General features: G+C 40.5%; 1 protein-coding gene across 1 annotated transcript; it reads left to right on the top strand.

Annotated features, from left to right (window-relative positions):
- The first annotated feature begins 16,123 nt into the window (after positions 1-16,123).
- On the top strand, positions 16,124-25,993 carry NEUROD4 (neuronal differentiation 4). The gene is made up of 2 exons (XM_017668407.3): positions 16,124-16,393; positions 22,497-25,993. The coding sequence occupies exon 2, from the start codon at positions 22,506-22,508 to the stop codon at positions 23,499-23,501; it is 996 nt and encodes a 331-aa protein (XP_017523896.1). The 5' UTR covers positions 16,124-16,393; positions 22,497-22,505; the 3' UTR covers positions 23,502-25,993.
- Positions 25,994-26,444: the final 451 nt, after the last annotated feature.

The following is a 26,444-nucleotide window of genomic DNA, read 5'->3' as shown; positions in this document are numbered from 1 at the left end:
ATTCTTGTATGACTATTTCCTTTGGAGGTGCATTTAAGGAAGAACCTAAATTTCCAAAGAATTGAAGGGAAAAATTCTGGTAATTTTTTTTTCTGTACAATTGCTAGAGATAAATAAAAACAAAACAAAACAAACACTTCTGATTGGATCTTGGATGTTTTTCCATATAGTCACCAACTCCTTTACCTCTTCATTCATTTATTTGTTGATTCAGCACCTACTATATTCAGGTCCTTCTCTATATCAAGCACTATTCTAGACATGATCCAGTATAGACAAATAAGAGGGTCTTTCCACTTGTGGAATTCAGTTGAGAGGGAGATAGATTAATGCATAGGTACTTGGAAAGGGCACTGTGAGGGCACAGAGGAGGGTTTCCTAGGGCAGCCATAACAAGATACTGAAAACAGGGTGGCTTAATGTGGTAGAAATATATTATCTCACAGTTCTACAGGAGAGAAGTCCAAAATCAAGGTGTTTAGCTGGGCCATGCTCCCTTGAAGCCAGCAGGGGAATCCTTTTTTTCTTTTCCTGTCTTCTGGTGTTTGTTAGCAGTCTGTGTTGTTCCTTGGCCTCGACATGCCGCACTCTGATCCTCTGTGTCGCGTGGCTTTCTCCCTGTGCATCTCTGTCTTCATACGGCTGCCTTAGAAGGATACCAGTCCTTTGGGATAGGGGCTCACTCCCTCCATGACCTCATTTTAACTTAAGTAATTACATCTGCAATGACTCTGTTTCCTAATAAGATTATCCTCTGTGGTGCTACTGTTAACGTGTCAACACCTCTCTTTCGGAAGGAACATGATTCAACTTGCCTCAGGTGCCTGATTCTTCCTTAGTGTAGCAAGAAGTTACCTACAGGGGGGAGGGACTGAACTAAGTTTGGTCTCCTTCACATACAACCTACACAAGGTCTGCCTCTGACTCTTGGTCTAATCAGCTCCAATGCTGGGTTTCAATTTTTATATAAAGCCTAAATTATAATTTGGGGAGAATGAAGCATTATTCTCAGAAAGGGACAGTGGGCCAAGCAGACACCTGTTTTTTTTTTTTTTGAGAGGACATCTCTCATATTTATTGATCAAATGGTTGTTAACAACAATAAAATTCTGTATAGGGGGGTCAATGCTCAATGCACAGTCATTAATCCATCTCAAGCCTAGTTCTCGTCAGTCTCCAATCTTCTGAAGCATAATGAACAAGTTCTTACATGGTGAACGAATTCTTACATAGTGAATAAATTCTTACATTGTGAACAGTACAAGGGCAGTCATCACAGAAACTTTCGGTTTTGATCACGCATTATGAACTATAAACAATCAGGTCAAATATGAATATTCGTTTGATTTTTATACTTGATTTATATGTGGACCCCACATTTCTCCCTTTATTATTATTATTATTATTATTTTTAATAAACTGCTGAAGTGGTAGGTAGATGCAAGATAAAGGTAGAAAACATAGTTTAGTGTTGTAAGAGAGCAATTGTAAATGATCAGGTGTGTGCCTGTAGACTATGTGCTAATCCGAGCTAGACAAGGGCAATTAAACATCCATGGATGCAGAAGCTTTCTCTCAACACAGGGGCGGTGAGGTTCTAAGCTTCACCACTGTTGTTCCCCAATTTCTCACCTGATGGCCCCCCTGCGACTGCAGACACCTGTTTTTAAGACCTTTGTTCAGAAGGAGCTACTGACTGTATCAGAACAAGTGATCTGGGACTAAATTCCATAGCCTTTGAGGATTCTGCCACTTCCTTAGCATGTGTCTGTATGGGCTTATTCACAATTTATATGCTGCCTTTCACACTTGTCCTCACACACAGGCCTTATCTAATCTCCCCAGCCACTTTGGTTAATTAAACAATAAGCACCAGGCAGTTAGGAAAACGGTTACAGTCCTGTCGTGGTACTAAACAGGCAGGCCCATCACTGGGTTGCTTACTTTCCAATTAACCACACAGTCCTTATCTGCAAGAGATGAAATAATGTTTCTTCACACTTTTTTTTTTCTTTTGCCAGTTGGGGTCCTCCAGAGAAACCAAACCAACAGGATGTTTATTTATTTTAGGAACTGGCTTATGCAGTTAAGGAAGCCAAAAAGTCCCACAATCCACCATCTATAAGGTGAAGAACCAGGAAAGCCGGTAGATTAATTCAGTTCAAGTCTGATGGCCTGAAAACCAGAGGAGCTAATGGTATAAGTCTGACTTTGAGCCCAGAGGCCCAAGAACCAGGAGCACCAATACCTGAGGGTAGGCGAAGATGGTTGTCCTAGCTCAGGTGGCGAGAGCAACTGGCCCTTCCTGCACGTTTTTGTTCTATTCAGGCCCTCACAGATTGGTTGATGCCCACTTGCATTGGTGAGGGGCACTTTCTTTATTCATGATTCAAATGTTTATCTCTTGCAGACACACACTCACAGATACACCCAGGAATAATATTTTACCAGTTACCTCAGCATTCCTTAGCCTGGTCAAGTTGACATAAAATTTACCACCACAAATATTAAATTAAAAAATGGTGTGAAATCGGCTCAGGACATGCCAATTTGCTTTCCCCTTTCCTTAGGAGCAACGATGATTCATGAGTTCTTTGTAACTGTTTTCCCAGGACTTGAGTCAGAGCAGGCACACACAGTTTGCTTATTCATGGACTTAAAGCAGCTCAAGTGTATTTTCACAAGCAAATATCTTACAAAGTGCTAATGAATATTACAGCTACTTTTAACATTGAGAAACAATTACAAAACAATATAAATTATTTAGTGTTCAGTTAATTGGCACTGCTTTCAGAATATGGGAGAGGAGCATATAATTTGCTTGCTCCTAACTTTGAAAAGGCTGCAGGACTGTTGTTTACTAGACCTGCTCCTTTGTCACTGGGCCTTTTGTGTCTGTATTTTTCTGCGCCTGTTCTGGGCCACCGCTGGCTAATGATGAGTTATCTATGAACAAGGTGTGGAGAGGAGTAGAGAATACAGAAGGAGGTTAATCTCCATCCTGTCCTGGCCCAGGCCACCTAGTTAGGCCTGCTGCATTGTCCTTTCCAAAGAGCTTGCCTTCATAAGGCAGCACATATTTTAAATTTATTCAGTGTCTCTGAATGTGATCTCATAACATTAAATCAGAAATGGGAGAATAGTGATCATCTAGTCCAGGGCTCTTAATTCACAGATGAAGCCTGGAGAGCTGCTGTGATTTGCTAGAGGTCACAGGGTGAGTCACTAACAAATTCAAGACCTAAACCCAAGTCCCTTGGCTCCCAGCCAGTGCTTTTTTTTTCCACTTGAACTTTGTTGACATGTTGTTTAGCCTGTTTGCTTGGTTGTTTCTCCTATTAAACTGGGAACCCTCCGAAAGCAAACATTGCCCCTCTCTGTTCTGCTGATTGTCTCTAAATGTTCCCAAAGCAGGAATAATCATACATGTATGGTCCAAACTAAGATATTTTTGACAATGAAAAGAGGTATAGCTAATAATTAAGCCAATACTTGAGCCAGAGACATATTAGTGAACAGGTTTATTTTACTGAAGTTCTGTTTTTCTTTTACAAATTTATCCAAGGTGTTCCTGTCTTTCAGGGAGCGTCCGTTCCTTGTCACCAAAACCACAAGGTGTAGGAATAGAAGCTCTTCCAGGTCAAAGTCTGTCACACACACATTCTCTCCTCTGTTTCTGTGTCTGTCTCTCTTTTCCTATCTCTGTCACACACACACACACACACACACACACACACACACACACACACACACGCTCATATTGGGGAGAGACTTTGGCCACCAGAGAGATGCCCAGGTCTCGGACTAATTTGGTTCAGAACAGGGGAAAACATCTGGGATAATCAAGGAGGACAGGCTGAAGTGTTTCTGGATACGGGCGGAGTGGGGACTCCCTTCACCTCCTCTTCTACATCTTTCTTCCCCATTTTAATGCCTTCTGCTTTCTCCTTTCATTGTAAACTAATGCCTTGGATGGTTCCTTTTACATCTCACTTCTCTATCCTCTTGCCATGCTCATATAGACTTTCAAGTACACTTAATTCAATTGCTTATATTGTGTTTTAAGCATTTTAAAGTCGTAAGGTCCTTGAGACATAGAAGAAACATATTTGTTTTGAGTAAAGAATTTTCAACAAGGACTTCTCAGTGGAAAAGAGACATCAGGATTTCTCATAGGGGGAATCTGGGACAAATTGAAACCAAGCTGGAACATCCTGACTTTAAACAGGAGATTATTCCTGAGAATGCTTGTGAAGTTAAATCCTCTAGTTTTTAATTTAAACATAAATAATATCATGCAATTGGAAAGAAATTTGTCAGTCTAATTCTCCACTAGATCCCTAGTGCCTAGAATGTGTTGAGCAATCAGAGGCGCTTAGTAGAAATTTATGTAATGATATTAGGTTGTCCTGCCAATAATGTGGAATTCTTGAGGTAACCTCTTACAGTGCATCAAAAAATGAATTAAATGTACTATGTTTTGTGAAAAGTAAGACAAGTTTTCAGCATGAAGGGAGCATGCATTCTGCAGGAGAAATGAACCAGCAGCATGGATTGTGATAATGCAGCATGTGACAATAAGTGCTGTGGTAGAGAATTTAAAAAGGGCTTCTTTCACTTCCTGTAAGAACAGGCTGATTCAGTCTTAGAAGGAAAATCATTGAGGAGGTGGCATACATGAGGAAGACGAATGGTATTTGAACAAATAGAATTATTTATTGGAAGGCAGAAAGATGTAATTTGAATATAATTTGGGTATGAGTAAAACTTGTAGGAGATGGAGGGGCCATGGGAAGATCAGGGTATTTGAGGAATAGTGAAAAACCCAGTGATCCTGGAGTAGAGTGTGCAAGCTAGAGAGATCCAAGAGGAAGCCAGAGAGAGAATCAGACAGGGAGGAGGGAAAGGGTGTTTGAGTCTTGTAAGTCATTGTTAGGACTGTGAGTAACATATGAAGCTATTAGACGTTTTTGAGCAAAAAGAGGACATAATTCTCACTGCATTGCTATGCTGAGAACAGACTAAAAAGATCAGGGATGTAAACAGGGAGGTCCAGGACTACTGTCAGGAGACTAGGACAAAAATCCAGAGAAAGGTGATGACAGTTCAGCCCAGGGTGGTAGCAGAACTGGTGGGGTGTTTGAAGGCCAACACAAATATACCCATAGATTGGAGGTTTGGAAAGAGTACACAGGAATGTACTCAGTTCTTTGGCCAGAGCCCATGGAAAGAGGGATTTTTTCCAGTAGTAACTGAGATATGGAAGCATGAAGGGTGCTATTTAGGGGGTGGAGAGGAGCTTAGCTTTAGATATGTTAAGTTTGAGATGTCTCTTAGTCATTAACTTGTTGATATCAGGCTGACAGTTGGTATATGGACCTGGAGTCCAGGAGTGATATGAACTGAAGATACATATTTGGGCATTTGCCACTTACTGCAAAGACAGCTTTAGAATATAATAATACAGAATTAGATGCAGGACATTAGTATTAGAGTTAGTATAGAGTCAGGAAAATGAATTACAGAAGGATGATAGAAAGCTTGTAGATTTCAAAGTCTGTGCTCTGAGCCATCATGTTGGATTGCTTTCAAAATGATTCTATGTTTTCTGTGTCCTAATGGTTTGGAATGTATCACAAGGAGCCTGCAGGGACTTTATTTGAATTATACATTTGACTAATAACTTGTTTTAAACTGGTGAAACATACTTTTTTAGAATAAAAAAGAAAATATTACTGAAACATAGCATCCTACTTAAGTGATAACCGTTGTTAAAAGTCTTGTATTTATTTCTTGCCTGCCTTTTTTCTTTGAATATTTAAGGATGCTGGATTCCTAAAAAATTCTACCAAAATAACCTATTTATAAGATGAAGCTTAGTTTCTTGCTTTCCATGGCGAGGGAGATCACTGACTTGTCAGAGTTTTAAGGGTTTTCTTGAGGGACGGTGGGGGTCGGGATACTTATAAGGTATAAGTATAGTTTAAGAAGGATTTTTCAATGTGAGGAGTAAGAAGATTGGATAAACATAATGATATAGTAGTTCAGGATTGAGAAAGAAAGCAAGTGATGGGAATTTTGAAGAGGTTTGGATGATAAATAGTCATTTGATAGTATCATCAATGTTTATTTATATGTTTTTTTTAAGCAAAATTCCAAAAATAAACATTAAAGTTGTTTGAAACATTTTTCTTCTGGGCAAGAGTTTCTGAATATGGAAGCCATGCTAATGTAGACACTAAGCTGTGTGGGTGTAATAAAGGTCAGCAAACCTGCTGACCACTCACAAACAAAACCAAGAAACAGAACCCCCTAGGGTTTTTACCTTAAACAAAGCTCTTAGTGTACATTGTAGTTAATTGAGATCACATTGCATACAACATCTTGCACATTATGTTCTTATTATTTATTTTATGCCATTTCTCTGTCTGAGAAATCTGCTGTAAATAGCTGGTAAAAGCTGCAAAGTTTTGTCTCATGAACTCACCTAAATTGAATTAATTATTCTATTGAGCCCATTTTGGTTATTTCCTATTTTAACTTATGTAAGTAACACAGGGATGAATTCGCTTATCCCCAGGATATTTCTGATTGGGGATCATTTCCTTTAGATAGATCATTTGAGGTGAAGTTATGGGATCAAAGGATTGAAGTCACATCTTAACACTAAATTTTGTTTTGGGGTTTCCAGCGAGGCTCCAGTCACTAAAGTCAAGCCATCTCAGTGGGCAACCTCATTTAAGTCACTTTCCCTATGGGCATAGTATCTTTTTTTTCTGTACACAAAATAATTCAGACTTTCTGCCCAAGGGAGTAAAAAATAAGGCTCTGAAATATTTAGAGCTCTCTACAAATACAGGCTTGCTGTTCTCTATGGCTCCTAACCATCAGAATCTTAAAAGACAGCACAATCATGCAACACATCCCCCAGAAACAAGCTACCGCAGTCATCAACCCCAGTCAAAAATGATGAAATGAGCAAACCTGCTGACTCACAAACAGAACCAAGAAACAGAACCCCCTAGGGTTTTTGCCTTAAACAAATAAACTCTGGCAAGTTTATTTATACCCAGTATATAAAATAGGTTACCGTGGTACTTTAGAGAAAAATGCACATAAATGCCCAGTTCTCATTTGGTGCTAAGTTAATGGGAATACACTTGGCAGCCACGTCTGTCTCAAAGCATAGCTTAAACTCCACCAGCTGCTGGAACCATTCCCTGAGCCCCAAGAACCTTCTCTCAGAGTCCTAGAGCACACTTGCCACTCAGTACCGTTTTCGGCCATTAATGCTATTCATATATTTGAATAGCCCCACAGACTGTGAATCCCTGGAATCCCTGGAGTATTTCCTGTTTTGCTCATGTTTGCATCTCTAGCACCTCCTAAGATTTGAACAAATAGATATTTGTTGAATGGGGTATAATTTTGGATTATCTGCAGTTTGGGATTTTTTGGCACCATCGATCCCGACCATGGGGTGCCTAATCCTGAACTTACCAATAACCCAATGTGTTGTTCGAGCACCAAGTCTTGATCATATAGCTTCAGGCATCCCAGGAGGAGAGAAGACCCAAAGCAACTTCACTGGCTTTTACTTTCCCATGGATGCCTGTGGCTTCAAAGGTTTTCCTTGGTGGGGTGGCAAGAATCAAGCTGAGTGAGGGTGGGGGGAAGCAGGGGAAAGAAAGCCCTCAAGTGAGGGAAGAGGTGGGAGGAAGTGGGGTAAGAAGTTTTCCTAAATCTTCAACAGATCCCTTAGAAACTGCCTGCAGGAAGGGGCAGGGGCAGGGGAGGGGAGGGGGTGATGGCTGGAGGCCAGGGAGGGACAGTGAGAGGCTGACAGATGGAGTGCCCCCTTTGAGGGCTCTCCAAGGACAGGCCGTTGCAAAGCTACACAATGTACAGAAGTAAATCAAATTGAGGAACATGTGCACTAAAGAAGGGAATGATGGGAGGGGGAAGAGGGCAACAGTGGGGATGGGGCTGAGAGAGTGAGAGGGAGACCCCCTGAGAGACTGAGGGAGAGAGTAGAGTGCATTAGGGAGAGCAGAAGGAAGAGGAAGCTGCATCCTGGGAGGCTGGCACTTTCCAGAAGTCTGGGAGTAAGAAAAAGTGAGGGATGGGGAGGGCCAGACGGTCATAATATCCCAAGGCCTCAGGGAACTTGGATGGGCATTCCAATGATTTTCAGATCTAGGCAAGGCTAAATTCTCAATGCCACAGATAAAGAACAGAGGTGGCAGGTACCTAAGGAAAGGCTTTGCTAGCACCCTTGATAATAGGTGACAGCATTCCCTGCAGAATACCGCAGGGGATTGGTAGACGACGGGGCAATGGTTTTAGCCTGGGCGCAGCTGGTACCCACAGAAAATATTCAGAGCCTTAATTTAGTCTTTAAAGACGTTAAATCCTCTCTAGCCTGGGGGAATGAACAGCTCCCACTAAAGCTGGATTTGGGCTTCTAACTCTGGCTTCAGCTGGGTGAAGGTGGAGGGTGTGGGGTCGGAATATCAAGAGTCCAGCCTGGGGGTATTTTTCAAGGGGTCAAAGGATGGAGTAGAGACAGGTTTTATCTTTGTCTTTGCTTTTTACTTTCCCCCTCACCTTTCCTTTCTCAATTCTCATTTTCATCATCTATTTATAAAACCCCTGTTTTACAGCATCTCCATACCCCTCCGCCACCCTTCAGCATCCTTTAGAGCCTGGGGGAAGTGCGGTAGACTTTCCCTTTTATTGCTGGAATAAACTGAAATGAACAAAGGGAAGCTAAGGTCCTAAATCCAAGAATGAGGAATTTTAGAGTTGAGTGTGGGCTGGTGACATAAGATGTACATTAAAGCTGGGATATTTTGAAAAGTGGAAGGGGCTCTAAAAATAATCAACAGGCATTATTTGCTCTACAACGGGTGCAAACTGTTACTGTACTAAGCAAACCAGAACTATGGGCACCCTGGATATGAATAAATTGGCATGTAACCCTATAGCTGTGTATTATCTCTGTGTGAGTGTGTGTGTACACTCCTGTGTTTCGGGGGAGGGCAGGGGTGAGATATGGAAACTGTCAACTTGCCACATAGAACCCCTCTTTATAGTACCTTAGGACTGTTACTTCCCTTAATGGAACCAATGTGACTTCTTGGAGGAAGTGGGGGAGTAATTTATTCCCTTTTCATTCAAATCTACCCTCCCAGTACTTAAGGGTTAAACAATGGAAGACAAATAAAAATAAACCAAAGGCTTAAACAAGATAAACAAAAGCAGGTTTTTAAAGTACAGCACTGATTTCCTGGCTGTGTGATCTTAGGCAAGTTACTTGTCCTTTCTGTTTTGCTCCCTGATACATCTTTAGGGTCTAGTGCACATAGGAGGCTGTCAAATATTTCTCGAATGCATGACTTAATGGACCTCATTCTCCTCATCTGTTAAAATAAAGTAGTAGTAGCGTCCATTCCAAACAGTTGCTGTGGCAACTTCATGAAGTAATGTATTTGGAGCTCTCAATTCAATGTAAAAATTCAGAAAATGCTAGCTGAAATTCAGAAAACAACATATGCAGATGACTGATGCAACAACTGTCTGGCATAGACACTTTGCAAATGTCAGTTTCCTCCTTTATCCCTACCCTTTCCCCACACTATAATTCTGGTATCTTAAAATACTCACTTTTGAACCCCAAAAGGCCAGTATAGCTTTGTTTTCTCTGTGTTGCCTGCTTTCCTGCCTTCTTAGCTCATACCAGGAATTCAAGTGCCCAGAAATTAAAGTAGTTCTAGCTGAGAGAATGGGAGAGCAGGGGAAGGGGAAAATGTCTGAGGAGTTCAACCAGACCTTTATGTTTGAAAGGTCATTTATTACAGAAGCAGAATGCCAGGGTTTGGGAACTGGGCAAGGTGGATGTTTCTTGTATCCTTTTGGTATTTTTGTTCCTTTGAAATTAGTGGGAGGAAGTGAAAACCCCACCTGGAAGCTGAGTCTCAGGCCGGTGAGCCATACGCGTCCTGCTTCTCTGAGCCAGCCCCAGCAGTGGTCGTCTTTCAGCACTCTGCTTGGCTCAACTCCTAAAAGGTGTTATGTTTCATTTTCCTAAGAGACGTTATTCTCTTTGCTCTGGATTCATAAAATATTGTCTCAGAGCATGAGACTGGGGGTAAAGTGAGGCTCAGGGAAGGCCCAGATGAATGGGGAGTATCTCTTGTATTGCAGGGGCTTCTAGGGATGAAGGTGCCACCTTCTCCACATACTGTATTTCCTTAGAGGTGGTAAAAAGCCTCTCCTGAAATTGAATCTCAGGCAACTGTATTGTCAACAAAATATGAACATATTCTTAACATATTCTGGACAACAGGGAACCAGATGAGGATGCCATCCTGCCAGCTGTTCAGGTTGAGACACCAGATAGACCACAGTTAATCATTTTACTTTCTGTATTCCTCCCGGAGCACCCAGGGAATAGATTTGGCACGTGTAGTTAACAATCAGTTACCTGCTTTAGAAAGGCAATATTGTGTAGTGGAGGTAGCCCACGTGCACCCAAATGTCAGCACTGTTACTTAGTGTACCAGCACTTCCTGTGTGGCCTTGGGCAAGTGACCTAAGCTCTCTGGATTTAACTGATTTATGTGTAAAACAGAGAATAATAATAACAACAATAATAAGGCTGTTGTGATGATTGAATAAATTAATACATGCAAAGCATCTAAAATAGCATCTAGCATATGGTGAATGCCTGTAAGAAGTAGCTATAATTATTACAGTTAGTAATGAGTTTCTTCTCATCAGCTTCTACGTCCCTCAATAGATGGATGAATGCCTAGGAGAGGTGATGGGATTGGCCTCACCGTGCAGACCACTGGAGGCTACATGGGTGCAAGTGGACTGCCTCTGTACTGCTATGCTGTCCACTTGGAGTAACTGAGCTTCCGCTGTGAACAGAGCATGCCAGGGCATGCTCTGCCTGGTCCTCCCAGAAGACTTCATTTTATTCATCTCTTTATCCTAATTTCCTTGCATTGGTATAAGCGAAGCCTGGATTTGTTAGGAAATCCCCACTGTCCTCCACCAGACATTTCTTAGGGCTTAAAGATTCCATGATTGAAGCCTCTTAAATTCAACCTAAAATTTGTTCCAGGGATTTGGCAAGTGCTCTTGGGGCTGACTGTGTGAGGGCAGAATTGGTGGGAGCTGGTGTAGTGACTTTTTATGGAAAAGTCTTACTGTTGCTGCCATATACTCCAGTATTTGGGGTTAAGGGGGACTCTCCTTTCTGAAAATGCATTTGGCTATGTGTGGGGAGTGAGATTTTGAAATAGCATACTTTGATTATATTTTACACCAATTTCATAAATTATATATGAATACATTATGCTTGTACAAGAAGAAAATAATCTCCTTTGGTAACTATGCAATAATCTCAATCTAATCTCTCTCTCTATATGTGTGTGTGTGTGTATATATATATATATATATACATAAATTATATATGAATACATTATGCTTGTACAAGAAGAAAATAATCTCCTTTGGTAACTATGCAATAATCTCAATCTAATCTCTCTCTCTATATGTGTGTGTGTGTGTATATATATATATATATATATATATATATATATATATATATATATTAGTATATATGGTATATATGCAGAAAGCAAGTTAAATAGTATTCTATTGTTTGGCTTAACTATTGGTACATAATGTATTGATAACGTATTTTTTTCTCTATTAAAAACAGTACTGCAATGAACATTTCTGCTCCATACATGGCTCCTTGGGTGCACATGGAATTATGTTAAAAAGATGGAGAAATGGAGTTTTTGAGTTACATATTTATTTAATTTTGTTTTTCTGCCTCTGCCACTATACTGAAAATTATTTAGGAATGAGAAATCTTATTCAGTGCTGTATTACTGGAAACTTGAACAGTGTCTAAGACTTTGTACGTGCATAAAACACATTTGTTGGATAAATGAATATAGTGTGGCCATTGCTATAGAAAAGGAATACTTGTATTGAGATAGAAGCACAGAGACAGGATCTTTATAAGGAGATCCTGATTCTAGTTTTTCTTGATTTCAAAGGGATGAAAAATCAGATTTAAGTGTTTAAGAAAAAATACCAATTATAACTATCATTTACTGAGCACTTGCTGAGTGACAGACTCTATACTAGGTACTTTGTATATGTTATCTCATATTTAATAAGATATATATTCCTTAGAGCAAGTTGATTGGATAGGCATTATTGCCTTCAATTCACAGAGGAAGAAACTGAGGCCTGAAGAGATAAATAACGTGTCCGAAGTTATATGGTTACTGAATGGCAATGTTAGGATTCAGCTGAATCCTAGAGAACCTTGCTGTTAGGAATGGAGCATACCAAGTGCAGAGAAGAATGCTGGAGGCCTATGGTACAGAGCTTTCAAAAGTGCAGAAGTTTTCAACAGGTTATTAACAAACGCAGGTAGTTTTTGTAGCTGGAATGAGTCACTGAGCATGCCCCCAAACACAAGTCTTGAATGAATGGGATGGGAGAAGATTGAGTCAAGCGTCCTCAAAAGAGACTAGGAATCTGGGTGGACAGAAGACTCTCAAGTCTATTACCTGGTTTCTAGACTCATTTTTGTCACTGAGCTGTTTTGTTACCTTCTTCAGACCTGGGCACTCAGACTTCATACTTTTGAATGGGCTGGTGTTACTCACTCTCAAAGGAGAGTTGTCACATTTAACTATGGCATCATCACTGAATGTTGGAGCCAGAAGAAACCTAAGAGATCATAATCCAACCTGATCGTTGGTTGATGACGTGAGGCTCAGAGAGCTTGGATCACTCATCAAGGCCATGCAGGTAGAGGCAGACCAACGTTTACAGCAGGGTTTTCCTTACTCTCAAGCTTTTTCCACCTTACTGCATCTCAGAGTTTTGCATAGGTGTGAAGGAGTTTGCAGTTGTAAGAGAGGATTTTTGTATTTCCAGATGCCAGTCTCCAGACTAATCAGAAACTCAGCAGACATGTCTGCTTTATTCCAGTCTTCATTCAGGGCAGATCCATGTCACAAATCACTTTGTTTCGACCTATTTCATAATTAATTTTGACCCTGCATGGTTCCTTCCTGGAGCATGGAGCTTCCCGAGGTTGGGGACTGTGCTTTCTTTACCTTCTGCCCCCATCCCTACCCCTCCCTAACCTCGAACTAATCTTTGGAGAGCAGTTTTAGTATCTGCTCAAGTTTTATCCTGAATATGGACAGGCTGAATACTTGCTTTCTGGAAGTTCACCATCCTACTTTACATAGTCTGATTTATGGCTCTAGATTCTATTTGTCGGTGGTATTGGTTTTAATTCAGCAAAAGCTAGCTGCCTCCCGAGGGAAGGTGAGAAGGAGGGACATCTGGGGATCTTAACACAGGGTCTGTGGCTTGCAGCTTAGCACCCTGGGGCCTAATGTCAGACATTGGTCCCAGGGCTTCAGTGTCTGGCCGAAGAAGGCAGTTTCTAGCCCCCTTAGGGGCCCACAAGCAGGTCTCCTTTGGGGGTCGGGATTACTGGGAATACTAATTAATTCATTAGTGGGTTGATGGATTATCAAGCTGTCTCCTGGCAGAGGGGCCTGGGTTGGGGGTTGGGGGGAGGAGGGCGGGGAACAGATTGCTGCCCATAAATCTGCCTGTTGCCTCCCTTCTCTCTGCTTCAATGGGCTGGCAACTAAGCGCTGGTTGCATTTCCCCTACCCAGCAGATGGTTCTAACAGGTTAGTTTAGAGCTGTACAAAAAGCACCAGAGAAAGAAGTAGGGCTGGGGAGTGGTCCTCTGGCCCAGGAAACATGTGGGGGGCGGAGAATGAATGAAAATGCTCTGTGTCCCGTCACTGCCTCCTTCCCTCTGCACACTGCCCGCACCCCTCGTACCCCTTATTGCTCTCAGAGTTGAATAGCCAACTGTATAACTGTCGAGCTGTCAGGAGGGTGACCCTCGTGAAACAGATTCCGTCCCTCGCTCTGCAAAAGGCAGCTCTTAAACAACACTCAGCATTCTTCCCCCCGGGGCTGCACGCGCGGGGTACACACACACACACACACACACACACACACACACACACACACACACAATTGAACATATTTTGGGAGCTAATCCTATTGTGGTCAATCCCTTACATCTGTCAGAGAAAGCAAGGAGCCTCACAGAACGTCCTGTCCCCACCCTCATCTTTGTCTCAGTATGTTACCCTTCCTGCTAATCTAGTTCTCCCCGCCTTCTGAACACTTCTCTGGGGGTGCCGACGGCACCTATCTCATCGACTCAAATATCCAAGGACATGGCTTTTAAGACGCAAAGATGGGGATCAATACATTCTGTATGAGGTCATTGCAGCGCTATCTTAAACACAAATTACTCCACAGATAAATTTCTCCTGGCTGAAGAGTGGATTCTGATTTGGTTTTTAGAAATCCACCATTCCTAGCATGTGCTATTTAAGTACTCTGAAAATGAAATTTATTTTTGCTGAGCAGGTATTTCCTGGATAGGGATATGAAAAAGATTAGTGAAGCTTAAATATTTCCTGCAGATGAATAACTTATGATGAAAACTGAAAAAAAGTGTTAATTTTAATTTTCTTGTTTTCTGAGGACAAGAGTCACATGACACCTATATCTGAATTAAAAAAAGCTATTTGAATCTAAGATATCCCTTGCAGCTTTATTAGCAGTAAAATTATCTTTTGTTTTAGCTTTTGGCAGCTTTCCTTGCATACAAGGCATATTTATAGTTCATCTCTGTGCAACACATGTGACACATTGGTGGAGCAAGTGATTTCCAAAAAGCCTGGGGAATTTCCTTCAAGTTATTTTCAAAAAAGAGGTTGAGCTTGGACTCAGAATTCTATTTTACTACTTATGGAAAAAACTCAAGTGATCAGGTCATTTTACAGATGTGAAAACTGTTACTGGAAGTGAAGTTGAATTACTGAAGATCATTCAGCCAATTGCTTTATTCAAACACCCTTCCCGTTTTCCCCTCCTGGATCACTAGAAGATTAAAAAACCCTTTACATCTTAAAATGAGCTCACAATTATTCATTTGATTTTGGTCATGTTTTGCTCAGGCAAAATCCCAAATTTAATAATCTTCCAAATGAAGATTCTACACTTTGACTTGGTTGCCTGGCCCACAGCTTTCTGTCATAAAGCATACATATCTATTTTCTTTAAATCTTTCCAGATATAATTTAATTTTTCTTACCACTTAATTTGACTTCCTAATACCATAGGAATTCTAGGAATTATATAACCCTTCTTCCAAGTTAATCACCACTCAGGTGGACTGAATGCATAATAATGTATTTTTGAAAAACAGTAGCCGATCCCAGTTTGTAATTCTAGGAGCTAAGTGTCCTTAAAATGAAAGATTTCATTCATTTGCTATTTGTCTTTATAAATTTCAAACAAACAGAAAAATTGAAGGAATAGTGCAACAAATACGGAGATGGTTTTGTTTATATTCACTAATTAAAATAAAATTGTTTTAAAATGGAAATAACTTGGACATGTTGAGAGCAGGGGGAAGATAGTTCTTTCTTCTACTTTTAGAATTCCAAAGTTTTAAAACTAAATCACTAATCCACATGTGTAAGGCAAAGTCCATGATTCTGCGTCTGGGGTATGCATCTCTGACGTTTTTGGGCTCTTCAAACACGCGCCAGCATCTTCATTCGCTCTTCTTAGCTCTCTCCAAGTCTACCTCTGATTCTCTTTCCCCATTCTGCCCACATTGCTTCACTCCCATTTTGTACTTTTTGACGATAAAGATTTTCACTCCTCTTTTTCTTTATCTCAAAACTTCAGTAACTCTCCTCCCATAGGTCCCTCCTACCAACTCAACCCCCACTTAAGCAAGCAAGCAAGCAAACAAACAAACAAGCACATGGCTAAGGGGGACCTGGCCAGAGTAGCCGCTTGAAGTAGGTGTGCCTTTGGCTGGGGAAGGGGAGGAGTTAGACTGTGGGCAGCCTCGCCCCTCCCTGGTCCGCTGGGAAAACAATCAAAACTGCTGCAACTCGGAGGCCCCAGCCAGAGCTCGAGGAGCTGCCCAGCGGCTGTGGTCCTGAAAACTCCCTTCCGGGGAACTAACCAGGGAGAGGAGGTGCTGAAGACGGGCCAAACCAGGTGCAACAGGGGATCAGCCGGCAGGCACCCTCGGGGAGCGTACAGAACTCCCAGGAAGGAGTAGAATAAGCAGCAGTCAGAGGAACAGACCCAGTGGCATTCCTAGAGGCAGTGGCTGGGTTTAACATGGATCGCTAAAAGCATTTCCTTGTCCTGTGATCTGGATGGTCAGGGAGCTGCCTTCAGGACACAGATTCACAGAGCTCAAACCAGGGACTGCTACTGACAGGTGAGCCAGCAGCTGGGGTGGTACAGGGACTACTGACGTTCCTGTGGGATGTTCCCGCAGACCTAGGGGAGCAGTTGGGGTGAGGTAAGTCTCTTCTGGACTAAGTGGGGAGGGAGTAGGACTTAGGAAATTTGAACAGAGGAACAGAGAGAGTCGGAACACTCTGCGATAGATACTAAAATTTTAATAATTTCACTAAGTCCCCAAGCAACCATCACCCAAAGTGAAACTCAGATACTCTTATTTTTACAGAGATTGCAAACTATTCCCCCCAATTCCTGTCAAATCCACCCTTCCATTTTATTAATGCAGACAAAAAAATGTCCCCAAAATTGAGCTGCTTTTCTGAGGTGGCTCAGCATATAGGTTGGAAGAATTGAGTCAATTCTCCACTCTGCTCACAGCATTTTAGGAGTGGAGGGGGCAGAAAGGCAGTGAAAATAGAATGGAGATGAGAGAAGATGCTGGAAAGCCAGGGGGTATATTTTCACCATTGCCCACATTTTGTCTGCTAAAAATCCTTAGATAGTTGGAATACAGTGGGGAAAATTTCCTTTTCCTCAGGTTCTTTCAGCTGGGGAATCGGAAGAGAAAGATGGTCCATGTGCATTTTTGCCTCCTATGCCTCTCATTCATCATTCACCCACCTCCAAAAGTGTATTCAGAAAAATACTAATAAATGTAAAATGAACCCCTCCTTTTTTGACAGAGGGACCAGGGAGGAAATGCTGAAGGACAGGAGGGAATACTGCAGGATTGGTTACTTCTGTTTATGAAGTTCACCTGTAGGAGCTGAGACTATGAAAACTGAACTGTGACATGGCTATGCTGGATAAAGTGTGTGTGCACATGTGTGTGCAGGTATTAATCAGGAGGGAAGGTGGTAGAGAATAAAAGATTGTATAGGAAGAGCACAGAACAGTCTACTGGCTGTTTCCAGGCAGTGCAACTTGTGAGCACCCTGGTCTGCATTCTGTCTTCAACCCCAAGCAAGGCATTTAGTCTGTTTGGTCCTTAGATTCCCTAGAAACTGGGCTGAATAATTCCCTTCCTGTTGTATTAGGATTTAGTCATAGGACTCAGAGTAGTTCAATCAGCTTTTAAGAGGAACAATACTTTCTAGCCACAACAAACATACATGCAAGTGCTACTTAACTAAAATTGAAACTTCTCAACAGCAAATCAAAATTTAGTAAAGGTGTTATATGAATTCCAGGACAACTCCACATGAGAGCAATAGGGATGAAAGTATTGAATAGTCACATGACAGTAATGTAGCTAAATAAGACAGTAGCAATATGGCAGTAATGCAAGTACTGGGTCACCATCATTGCTTAAGCAAACATTTGGCTAGAACAGGTTAAAAAATGAAAAAAAAAGGTAGAAAATTTCAAATTTTAGAGAATTGGCTAAACTTGATATTTCATGGAAAGACCCTAAAAAGAGGGGAAATTCTATTAATTGTGTAGATGCATAAGGAGATCCAAGTTCTGAGATCAAAGAATAAATTGGGCTTTGTAGGGTCAGAGTGTGTTTGGGGCGGGGGGCAGGGGGACTGTATTCACTTCCAGAGCCAGTATTCATTGATTTTTGTCATACTGGAGTCTGCTTCATGTATATTTTAAGAATTGATTTCTTTTCTAGGAATTGGGGAAACATCAAAATGGTGTATCACAATGCTGTGTGAAATAGTGCTACAGATTTTCCCATACAGCTTCTATAAAACAATTGCCAACCCTCACACTTGCATAATAACTTTACAAAGTACTTGTGTTTACATTCTTATTGCTTTTCATAAACCCTTCTTAATGAGATCTGTAAGAGAAAAAATACTATTTCCATTTTTCCCTAAGGGTAAAGAATGAAAATAATTTTTCTGTGATCATTTAATAAGTGAGTGATGGAAGAAGATTTGTTTTATGCTTCTTCAATACACTTATGAGCTGGTTCAGTAACAGCTAAAAGCCATGGTAGGATCAGTTACCTCTTCTGGAGAGAGCCAGGTGGGTTTCCTTGATCAAAATTCAGAGCAGCACTACATAAATTTTCAACTTTCAAATCTAAAACTGGATGTTTACCTTTTTTTTTTTCCTCTGCTAAACTTTTGATGTATTGAAGATATTTAGGTGGAAGTCAAAGGAAGGTTTTTTTTTCCCTTTACTTTTGAGGGGTCCTGGCTTTTACTGCTACTTGAGAAACACTTCATTTTTCTCCTTAGAGCTCTGGCAAATGATTCTGGTAGGAAAGTCATATCCCTGATATTGTTCAATCAAAAACAAAAGGAAAAATGTCCAAGTGCCAAAGGTTGTCTGTATTCCATCAGAAACTTCAGTGCACCTGAAAATTCTTGTGACTTAGTAGGAGTGTCCAGCAAGCCAACTACTGTTTCCCAATTATCAAGTAGAATAAAAAAGGCTGACTTCCTTCTTGAGTATGGTAGAGGAGTTTCAGTCAGTCCTGTAGAGGCAGCGGGTAGAGCTCTTTCTTCACTCCTTGCAACAGAATAGGAGCTTTCATACAGTTCCATCAGAGGTTGGGGAAATGGATTTTCAGGGAATTTTTTGAGATGAGCATTGAGATGGAGCTATTGGCTTTCATTAGCTTAAAAAGATCAATGTTAAGCATGTTAAGATGTAATTTTACCTATTTTTGTCCACCTGGTCAGAAAAACTCATGATGAACTTTAGGAACAATAATACTGAACACCTACCTGCATGGCGTTTGTCATGTCTGGCACTATTCAAAGTCTTTGAATATATTAGCTCATGTTAGGATCACAATAATCCTATGAGGTAGGACTATTATTATCTCCATTTTAAAGAGGAAGAGACTGAGGCACAGAAAGGTTATCAAACTTGCCTGAGGTCACGTATCTAGATAATAATCTAGCTGAAATTTGAACTCAGGTAATCTGACTCCACAGTCTCTGCCGTCTAACCACACTGGGAAAAGGGCAGACTATTGAGCAATTGTCAGATGATCTGAGCCAGTCAGAGGAGGTTCCGTCTAGATAATAAGAAGCACAGTAGTTAATATAATCTGATTATTCACCTGTGAGAAACAATTCTTAATTTTGAATAAGAACATGTGTGAATGGGTTAGACAAGAAAACCCAATAATAATCATAAGATATTAATGAATATATATATTACTTTTTAGCATTTGAAGTTTACAAAATCCTTTCTTATATTTTTGTCTTGCAAGAAACATGTAAAATATATCTTATCTTTATCAAAGAGGAAATGGAAGATCAGAGAGCTTATGCAATGTGCCAGAGATCAACATCCAGGAATTATGAGAGTCAGGACTAGAGTGTGTATTACTTCAGCTTCCATGCTTTGGAAACCACACTATGTACCCAGTGGGATTCTCTTGGAGCAAATGGACAAGAGAAAGTTAACCTGGAGTCATCTATATCCTTACTAACCCTAATGGTTAGTAAGAGAACAAAGATGGAAATTGGTTGACCTTTTCATTGTTTTAGACAAAGCCAGTTGGTGCTTTTCCTTCATGCCTGCTGACAATATGATTTGAAAGCCACTCCTTGGCTCATAGAAACAATCAAATTATTAAAGGCAAAGGCCAGTCCACTCTATTCTGCTAATCCTACATCTTGGTGGGAGTGAGGATTGACAAAGCTTGGCTAAGTCCAGAAGTAGGGATGTGGGTATGACAAAAAAAAAAAAAAAAATCAATGACAGAGCCTAGGATGGTATTCAAGGGCAAGTCAGACTCTCTTTCCCTTTCCTGCATTTTTCCTTCTCACCTCTCCATGCACGTAAGTGTGACCCAGTGATAATGATGCTGATGCTGAAGAGGGAAGATGAGAAAGAGAAGGAAGAGAAAAAGGAGAAGGAAGCTGGGTGAAAGAAGGGGGTGGGTGGTACATAAATGGGTGAAAGTAACAAAGAAAAGAAAAAAAACTGGAAAGAGGAGGGAATCCTGGAAAATGGGTATTAAAAATTACTGCTGACAACACCTGATCTAGCCTCTCTCTGAATGAGGGTCCCTTCCTGGTGACTCAGCTCTGCTTCTCCACTCTCCTGAAGTCAAAGTGCCCTTCTTTCTTCCTGTAGCTGTGATGGGTGAAGAAAGGAGAAAAAACATAAAACCTGGGATTGAGAGTCAGAGGAACTGGTTTTATGTCTTGTTCTACCAGCTCTATGTCATTGCATTTCCATCACTTAATCTACCTGACCCACAGTGACCTTGACTATAAAATGAGCATAATAATCTCTATTTCCTTCAAAGGTTTGCTACAAGGCTACACAAATATTACCATAATTTCTTGTGGAACATTAGATTTCCCAAGCTCACTCCATCCTCTTTGGCCTCAGAGTGCACCTGCTTCTGGAGGTCTGCATTACTTTAACAGAAAGTTAATTAGGTCCTTCACCCACCCTCTGGATATCTGCCTGAGTTAGAAGGGCAGCTCAGCACACAGCTCCATCATCCATATTAAAAGTGGGATTTTCTGATTTGGCCCAGCAGCCAGTTGACCAATAGGTTCCAACGTGTGTTTTCAATAAAGCTGCTTACCCAGGAAGCCTTATTAAGTGAGTAAGTCAAGCTGACATGATTTCCGTGCTGATTAACATGAAACCTAGGCTGTTTTTGCAATGAAGAAACATTAAACATTTATAGGAGGTAAATGAGGTTACAAGGAAAACAAGTTCAGATTTCCAGAAACAAATCAAACCATATATTTGTATTTTTAAAAGCTATGTACTAATCCCTGCATTCATTGATTTGAGGATCAAGATTCAACAGTCAAAAAACATGTATCTCCCCTCTCTGATAAACAAAGGTGGTGGAGGATTTAACATTTCAAACACTAGCTGGTAAACTGGGATACCCCAGTGAAGCTTATCAGATACTTTTTTTTGTAAATTATATACCTACAAATCACTCAACAAATCTCAAAACAATTCAAACACTTCCAGAGTTGAATGAAAAATGTTTACTAAACCACAAGTCCCTTCTGGTTTTCAAAGTGCAAATTTTTCATAGAAAATTCTGATTGAACAGAATCTGTCAGGCAAGTGAATTAAAAAGGAAGTGTGACTATTTCTGTATTTGAAATAATCCTTGCTCATTTTGCATTCACTATGTTCTGTTAAGTTTAGCTTTGTTCCAGATTTTTCAGTGTAATGAAGTATTCTTAATCACAATAGTAATTGTAGTTGTAATTCTAGCTGCTGCCATGTCTTGCCTGCTGGTGTAAGATGCATGTGTGTGTGCAGTGAAAAGAGTTCTCACTTCCATGTGTGGGCAAATTTGAAAGGTGATCAGTGATGACCCTTTTCTCTTCTGATCCTCCATGGACACCATGTCACTTAACACCTCCAACACCTCTAACACTAGATGGATCACAAAGCGCTTGCTGAAAGACAAAGTGGTCTTCTGGTGGTGGTGAGAAATACTTCATGGTCATATGTTGTGGCATGGCTCTTTGCTAGGAGATGCTTGAAGCCAACAGTTGGCAGAATCAGTGGAAAACATAGAATGTTATAGGTTAGATGTTTGTGATATGTCTCCAACTAGAGGCTGAGCGGTCCTTTGTAGAATAAAATACAGTGGTCTAAATAATCCCATCACACACAGTTTTTCATTTATTTTATGGTGCAACAGTTTACTTATTGTTTTACATGCTTTTTAAATTTTGCAAAAATTATATTAAAAGTATTATATAAATATAATTAGTTTAGAGTCCACTCTCACTTTCAGAATTTTCTTTGGACATTAAGTTATATGGTCACTTTATTTATTTCCCTTTATGATCTGAATTCTGGGAAGAAAGAAAAAGTGTTTTTACTGGTATACTAGTCATTTTTGCATAAAATATCCAAAGAAACTGAGAATAGAAGAGTCAGGCACTAGCACTGCACTTGAATACTCAAGTCAATTTCCTTTTTTCTATAGTGGATTTTCTCATACTCTTCCATAGCTAAATTAGTGTCCTAGGCATTTATTTGAGTCTTAGATTAGTTATTTAGAATGCAGGACTAATTCTGTGCTTTATATTCAATGTGTAAGAAGAAAGTTTAGTTTTAAGTTAAATCAGATATTCACAGGCACTAACCATTGCAGTTTCCTTTTCCAGAATCTGGAAATGGCAAAACCTTATGTGAAACCCAAGGAGATGACAGAGTCGGTCAACACACCATCCTGGATGGACAAAGGTCTGGGCTCTCAGAATGAGATGAAGGAGGAGGAGAGAAGACCAGGTGCTTATGGGATGCTTGGCAACTTAGCTGAAGAGCATGACAGTATTGAGGAGGAAGAAGAGGAGGAGGAGGATGGGGAGAAGCCTAAGAGAAGGGGTCCCAAGAAAAAGAAGATGACAAAAGCTCGCCTTGAGAGATTCAGGGCTCGAAGAGTGAAGGCCAATGCTAGAGAGCGGACCCGGATGCACGGCCTGAACGATGCCCTGGACAACCTGAGGAGAGTCATGCCATGTTACTCCAAGACCCAAAAGCTCTCCAAGATAGAAACTCTGAGACTGGCCAGGAACTATATTTGGGCTTTGTCTGAGGTTCTGGAAACTGGGCAGACACCTGAAGGAAAGGGCTTTGTGGAGATGCTCTGCAAAGGGCTCTCTCAGCCCACGAGCAATCTGGTGGCTGGATGCCTCCAGCTGGGCCCTCAGTCTGTGCTCTTGGAGAAGCATGAGGAGAAATCTCCTATTTGTGACTCCGCCATCTCTGTCCACAACTTCAACTACCAGTCTCCTGGGCTCCCCAGCCCTCCTTATGGCCATATGGAAACGCATCTTATTAATCTCAAACCTCCAGTATTCAAGGGTTTGGGAGAATCATCCTTTGGGAGCCATCCACCTGACTGCAGTACACCTCCTTATGAGGGCCCACTTACTCCACCCCTGAGCATCAGTGGGAATTTCTCCCTGAAGCAAGATGGCTCTCCTGACCTGGATAAATCCTATAGCTTCATGCCACATTACCCCTCTGCAAGTCTAAGCTCAGGGCATGTGCATTCAACTCCCTTTCAGGCTGGTACCCCCCATTATGAGGTTCCCATAGATATGTCTTATGATTCTTTCCCCCACCATGGTATTGGGGCCCAACTCAATACGGTATTCACTGACTAGGGCAGTAAGACCAGCATTTCGAGGGATAATGTGGAGATGTTTCTCATAATTCAAGTGGTTGAGCTGAAGATTCAGTGACCTTACTGGAACCCTACAGGTATATCAAACATAATAATCTTAGTCCATTTAGGCCCTCCTATACCTGTCACCCTCTTTCCTCATCAATTTCTCAAATTGTATTGATTCCTTTATTTAGCATCCTCAAGTGAATTTATTCAATTGTTTACAATCTATGTAAATAGAACAGAAGCTCTGGGCCCTATTCTAGTGGTGCCAAAAACTCACTGAATGATCTATGCCAAGTAATTTTCCATTTCTGGCCTCTGTTTAATTACTCGTAAAACCAGGCAGTTGTTCTAGGTCTAGGTGATTCCGAAAGTCCTTTACAGTTCTCAAATTTGGTGATCATTCTTATATACTTCTTGAAACTGAAAGGTTGAGGAATAAGAAAAAATGGACACTTGCATGGAATGGCCAATAAGGTTGCCAGAGGAGCAGTAGGTGATGTCTCTCAGGTTCTTATTAGAGGACTTCTCTGCATCTATCTAAAAATAACCTCCAGAGGTTAGAAATCTAACTTGGCTGTCACTGTGAATAACAAAGCATGTTCTTTAAGAGATTAGCTTTGTTTCTTGTTGGGCTGAAAGCTGGACTTGGCTTTCTTAGCAATCTGAGAACCATAATAGAGATCTCATCAAATCGATTCTTGATAACATTTCAAAAGCACTTTTCTCAGTACTAGAGGTGGGGCAAGCATGTCACTGAAACCTCAGACTCTGACCAGTGGGACTTAGAGAAGTCATCTAGACCATTTTATAGGCTCCATAACCAGAGGGCTTGAAATTCTGATGAAACTCCGGTGCTGCTATTGGAATCAGCAAACAATCCAGGTCAAATTCAAGAGCAATAAAATGGCTATTGGATCTACTAATTAACCATAGCTCAGAGACTCCCTCCAGCTCACACCTGCCCAAAAGAAAATACCTAGAGTTTCTTTGGCAAGATGAATTTCATTTGGTTAAAGAAAACATGGTTAAAACCACTGACCTCTGTTCACACCAATATCGTGTTTACTAGAAGCACAAATACCAATCAATTTATTGACCAAACCTGAATTTTTCCAACACATATATTATTCCTTACCTGTTCCCCCACTAATTGTTCCCTCTTCCTGACTTCTAAAATATAATAGGTTGTTACATATTGTAGATAATACTTTAATTGACTGGACATAGGGATGCAGAAATCAAATTGGAGGTCAGCAAATGCTTTTACCAAGCTATGTCTTCATCACAGGTTATTCCTGAGTTGCAGAATATTTCTTCTTCTTGTAGTAACTCCTCTTTCCTTTATATTAGCACTAATTTGTCAAATTATTTTTTTGCCCAGAGAAATGTGACCTGAGAAATATTACTGTCCTGTTCAATCTGCCAGGACAGTTATTAAAACAAATCAAAAACCTAACTGGTTTATATAATAGTGGATCACATTGTGGTCCTGCCAGAGAGGATAAGTTTAGGATGCACAGTACACAAACAGGGCCAATGAATAAAACTGGTAAGGCAGATAAGTATGTCATTTTCTCCAGCTCAGCTATTCTCTAAAACTTGCCTGTGTATCTTAACTTTTTTACCCTCTTATTTATTAATAGTCTAAGTTATTTTCTTTCCATTTTTCTTGCAGCACTAACCCTGCTGTATTTTGTACCCTTGGTTTGTAAATCCACTTGAAACCTGTAGAAAGATCTTAAATTCCATCAGCCACCAAAGTGGTTTCTCCTCACTCTGATTTGCCCTAGAGGGTATAGGCAAATAAAATGACTTCTAAAGCCATCCTATGTTCTTTCTGAGGCTACACTGGCATTTACCTTTGTGAGAGGCTGTGGGTGATCTATCCTTGAAGCTAGCATTTTCTGGCATTTAAAGTTGTAGATAATGAATGTTGTCTGAGTTATTTATTAGATATTATTTATTTAATTTATTTCTCCCTTCCTTTCATGAAAATTCATTGGGTTCCATACATGTACTTGCAAACCCTCCCTAAGGCTTCATTTGGAAAGTAGCTCATAATTTTGCTAGGAATTCCTGAGTTTCTGGTGAGAGGAAAGAAGGAAGTTAGTGCAGAATTACCTGTAATGATTTTCTAAACAGAAGCAATAATTTGAATGGCTATGCAACTCTAATATTTTTAGGTATTTTTTTCCTACACTCTAATAAGATAAGCCAGTTATTTTTTGGGAATCTGTTGTTTATGCTTTTGGGGAGTATGGTAACCATGAATAAGACCTACCTGGGATTGTCCAGAGAAACTTTATAATTGAATTAAAATTTGGGAATGCAGTATGATTAGAAAGAGCACCCTCTCCAACCCAGAGGGTTTCATTCTTCAGGGGACTTTATCAGATAAAGTGAAGCAATTGTTTAAACTTTTTGTAAAAACAAACAAAAAAAAGACTTTTTCCTCCTTTTTTCTAGCAGAAATAAAGCTGTGAGTCTTACTAGATATTGTGTTGCATTGTCAGTTTTCAAAGTTTTTCTTCATTCATATCTATTAATTTTCTTGGACTCTAAGTCCTGGGAACAGCCAGCAGAGCATAGGACTGGCCTGTTGGGAGGATCTATATATCTCATATTTCAACTGATCTTGCCAGAATATTTGAAAGATCTAAACTAAGTACCTAAAAGCCCAGAAGCCCTGATCTTTGCCACTCACATAATTGACAATCTGCAGTTGAGAAAAATAAACATCTTCCCATGTACCGAAGTCTAGGTTGATGGACATTCTAAGTCATCAAACTACAGAGAGGTGGGCCACAGGAAAACGGACAGTTGTCCAAAATTTTGATGGCCTACCAACTTTTCAGAAACTTATGAAGTATGTTTCCTGGCAACTGCTCCTTAATATCTCTTTCCATGACTCTTCTTTCAGATTTCTCCAGTTGAA

Source organism: Manis javanica, chromosome 10 (assembly GCF_040802235.1).
Source record: "Manis javanica isolate MJ-LG chromosome 10, MJ_LKY, whole genome shotgun sequence".
In the NCBI taxonomy this organism is placed as follows: Eukaryota; Metazoa; Chordata; class Mammalia; order Pholidota; family Manidae; genus Manis; species Manis javanica.
The sequence above is the reverse complement of the archived record's forward strand: the minus strand, read 5'-3'. Positions and strand labels throughout refer to the sequence as shown.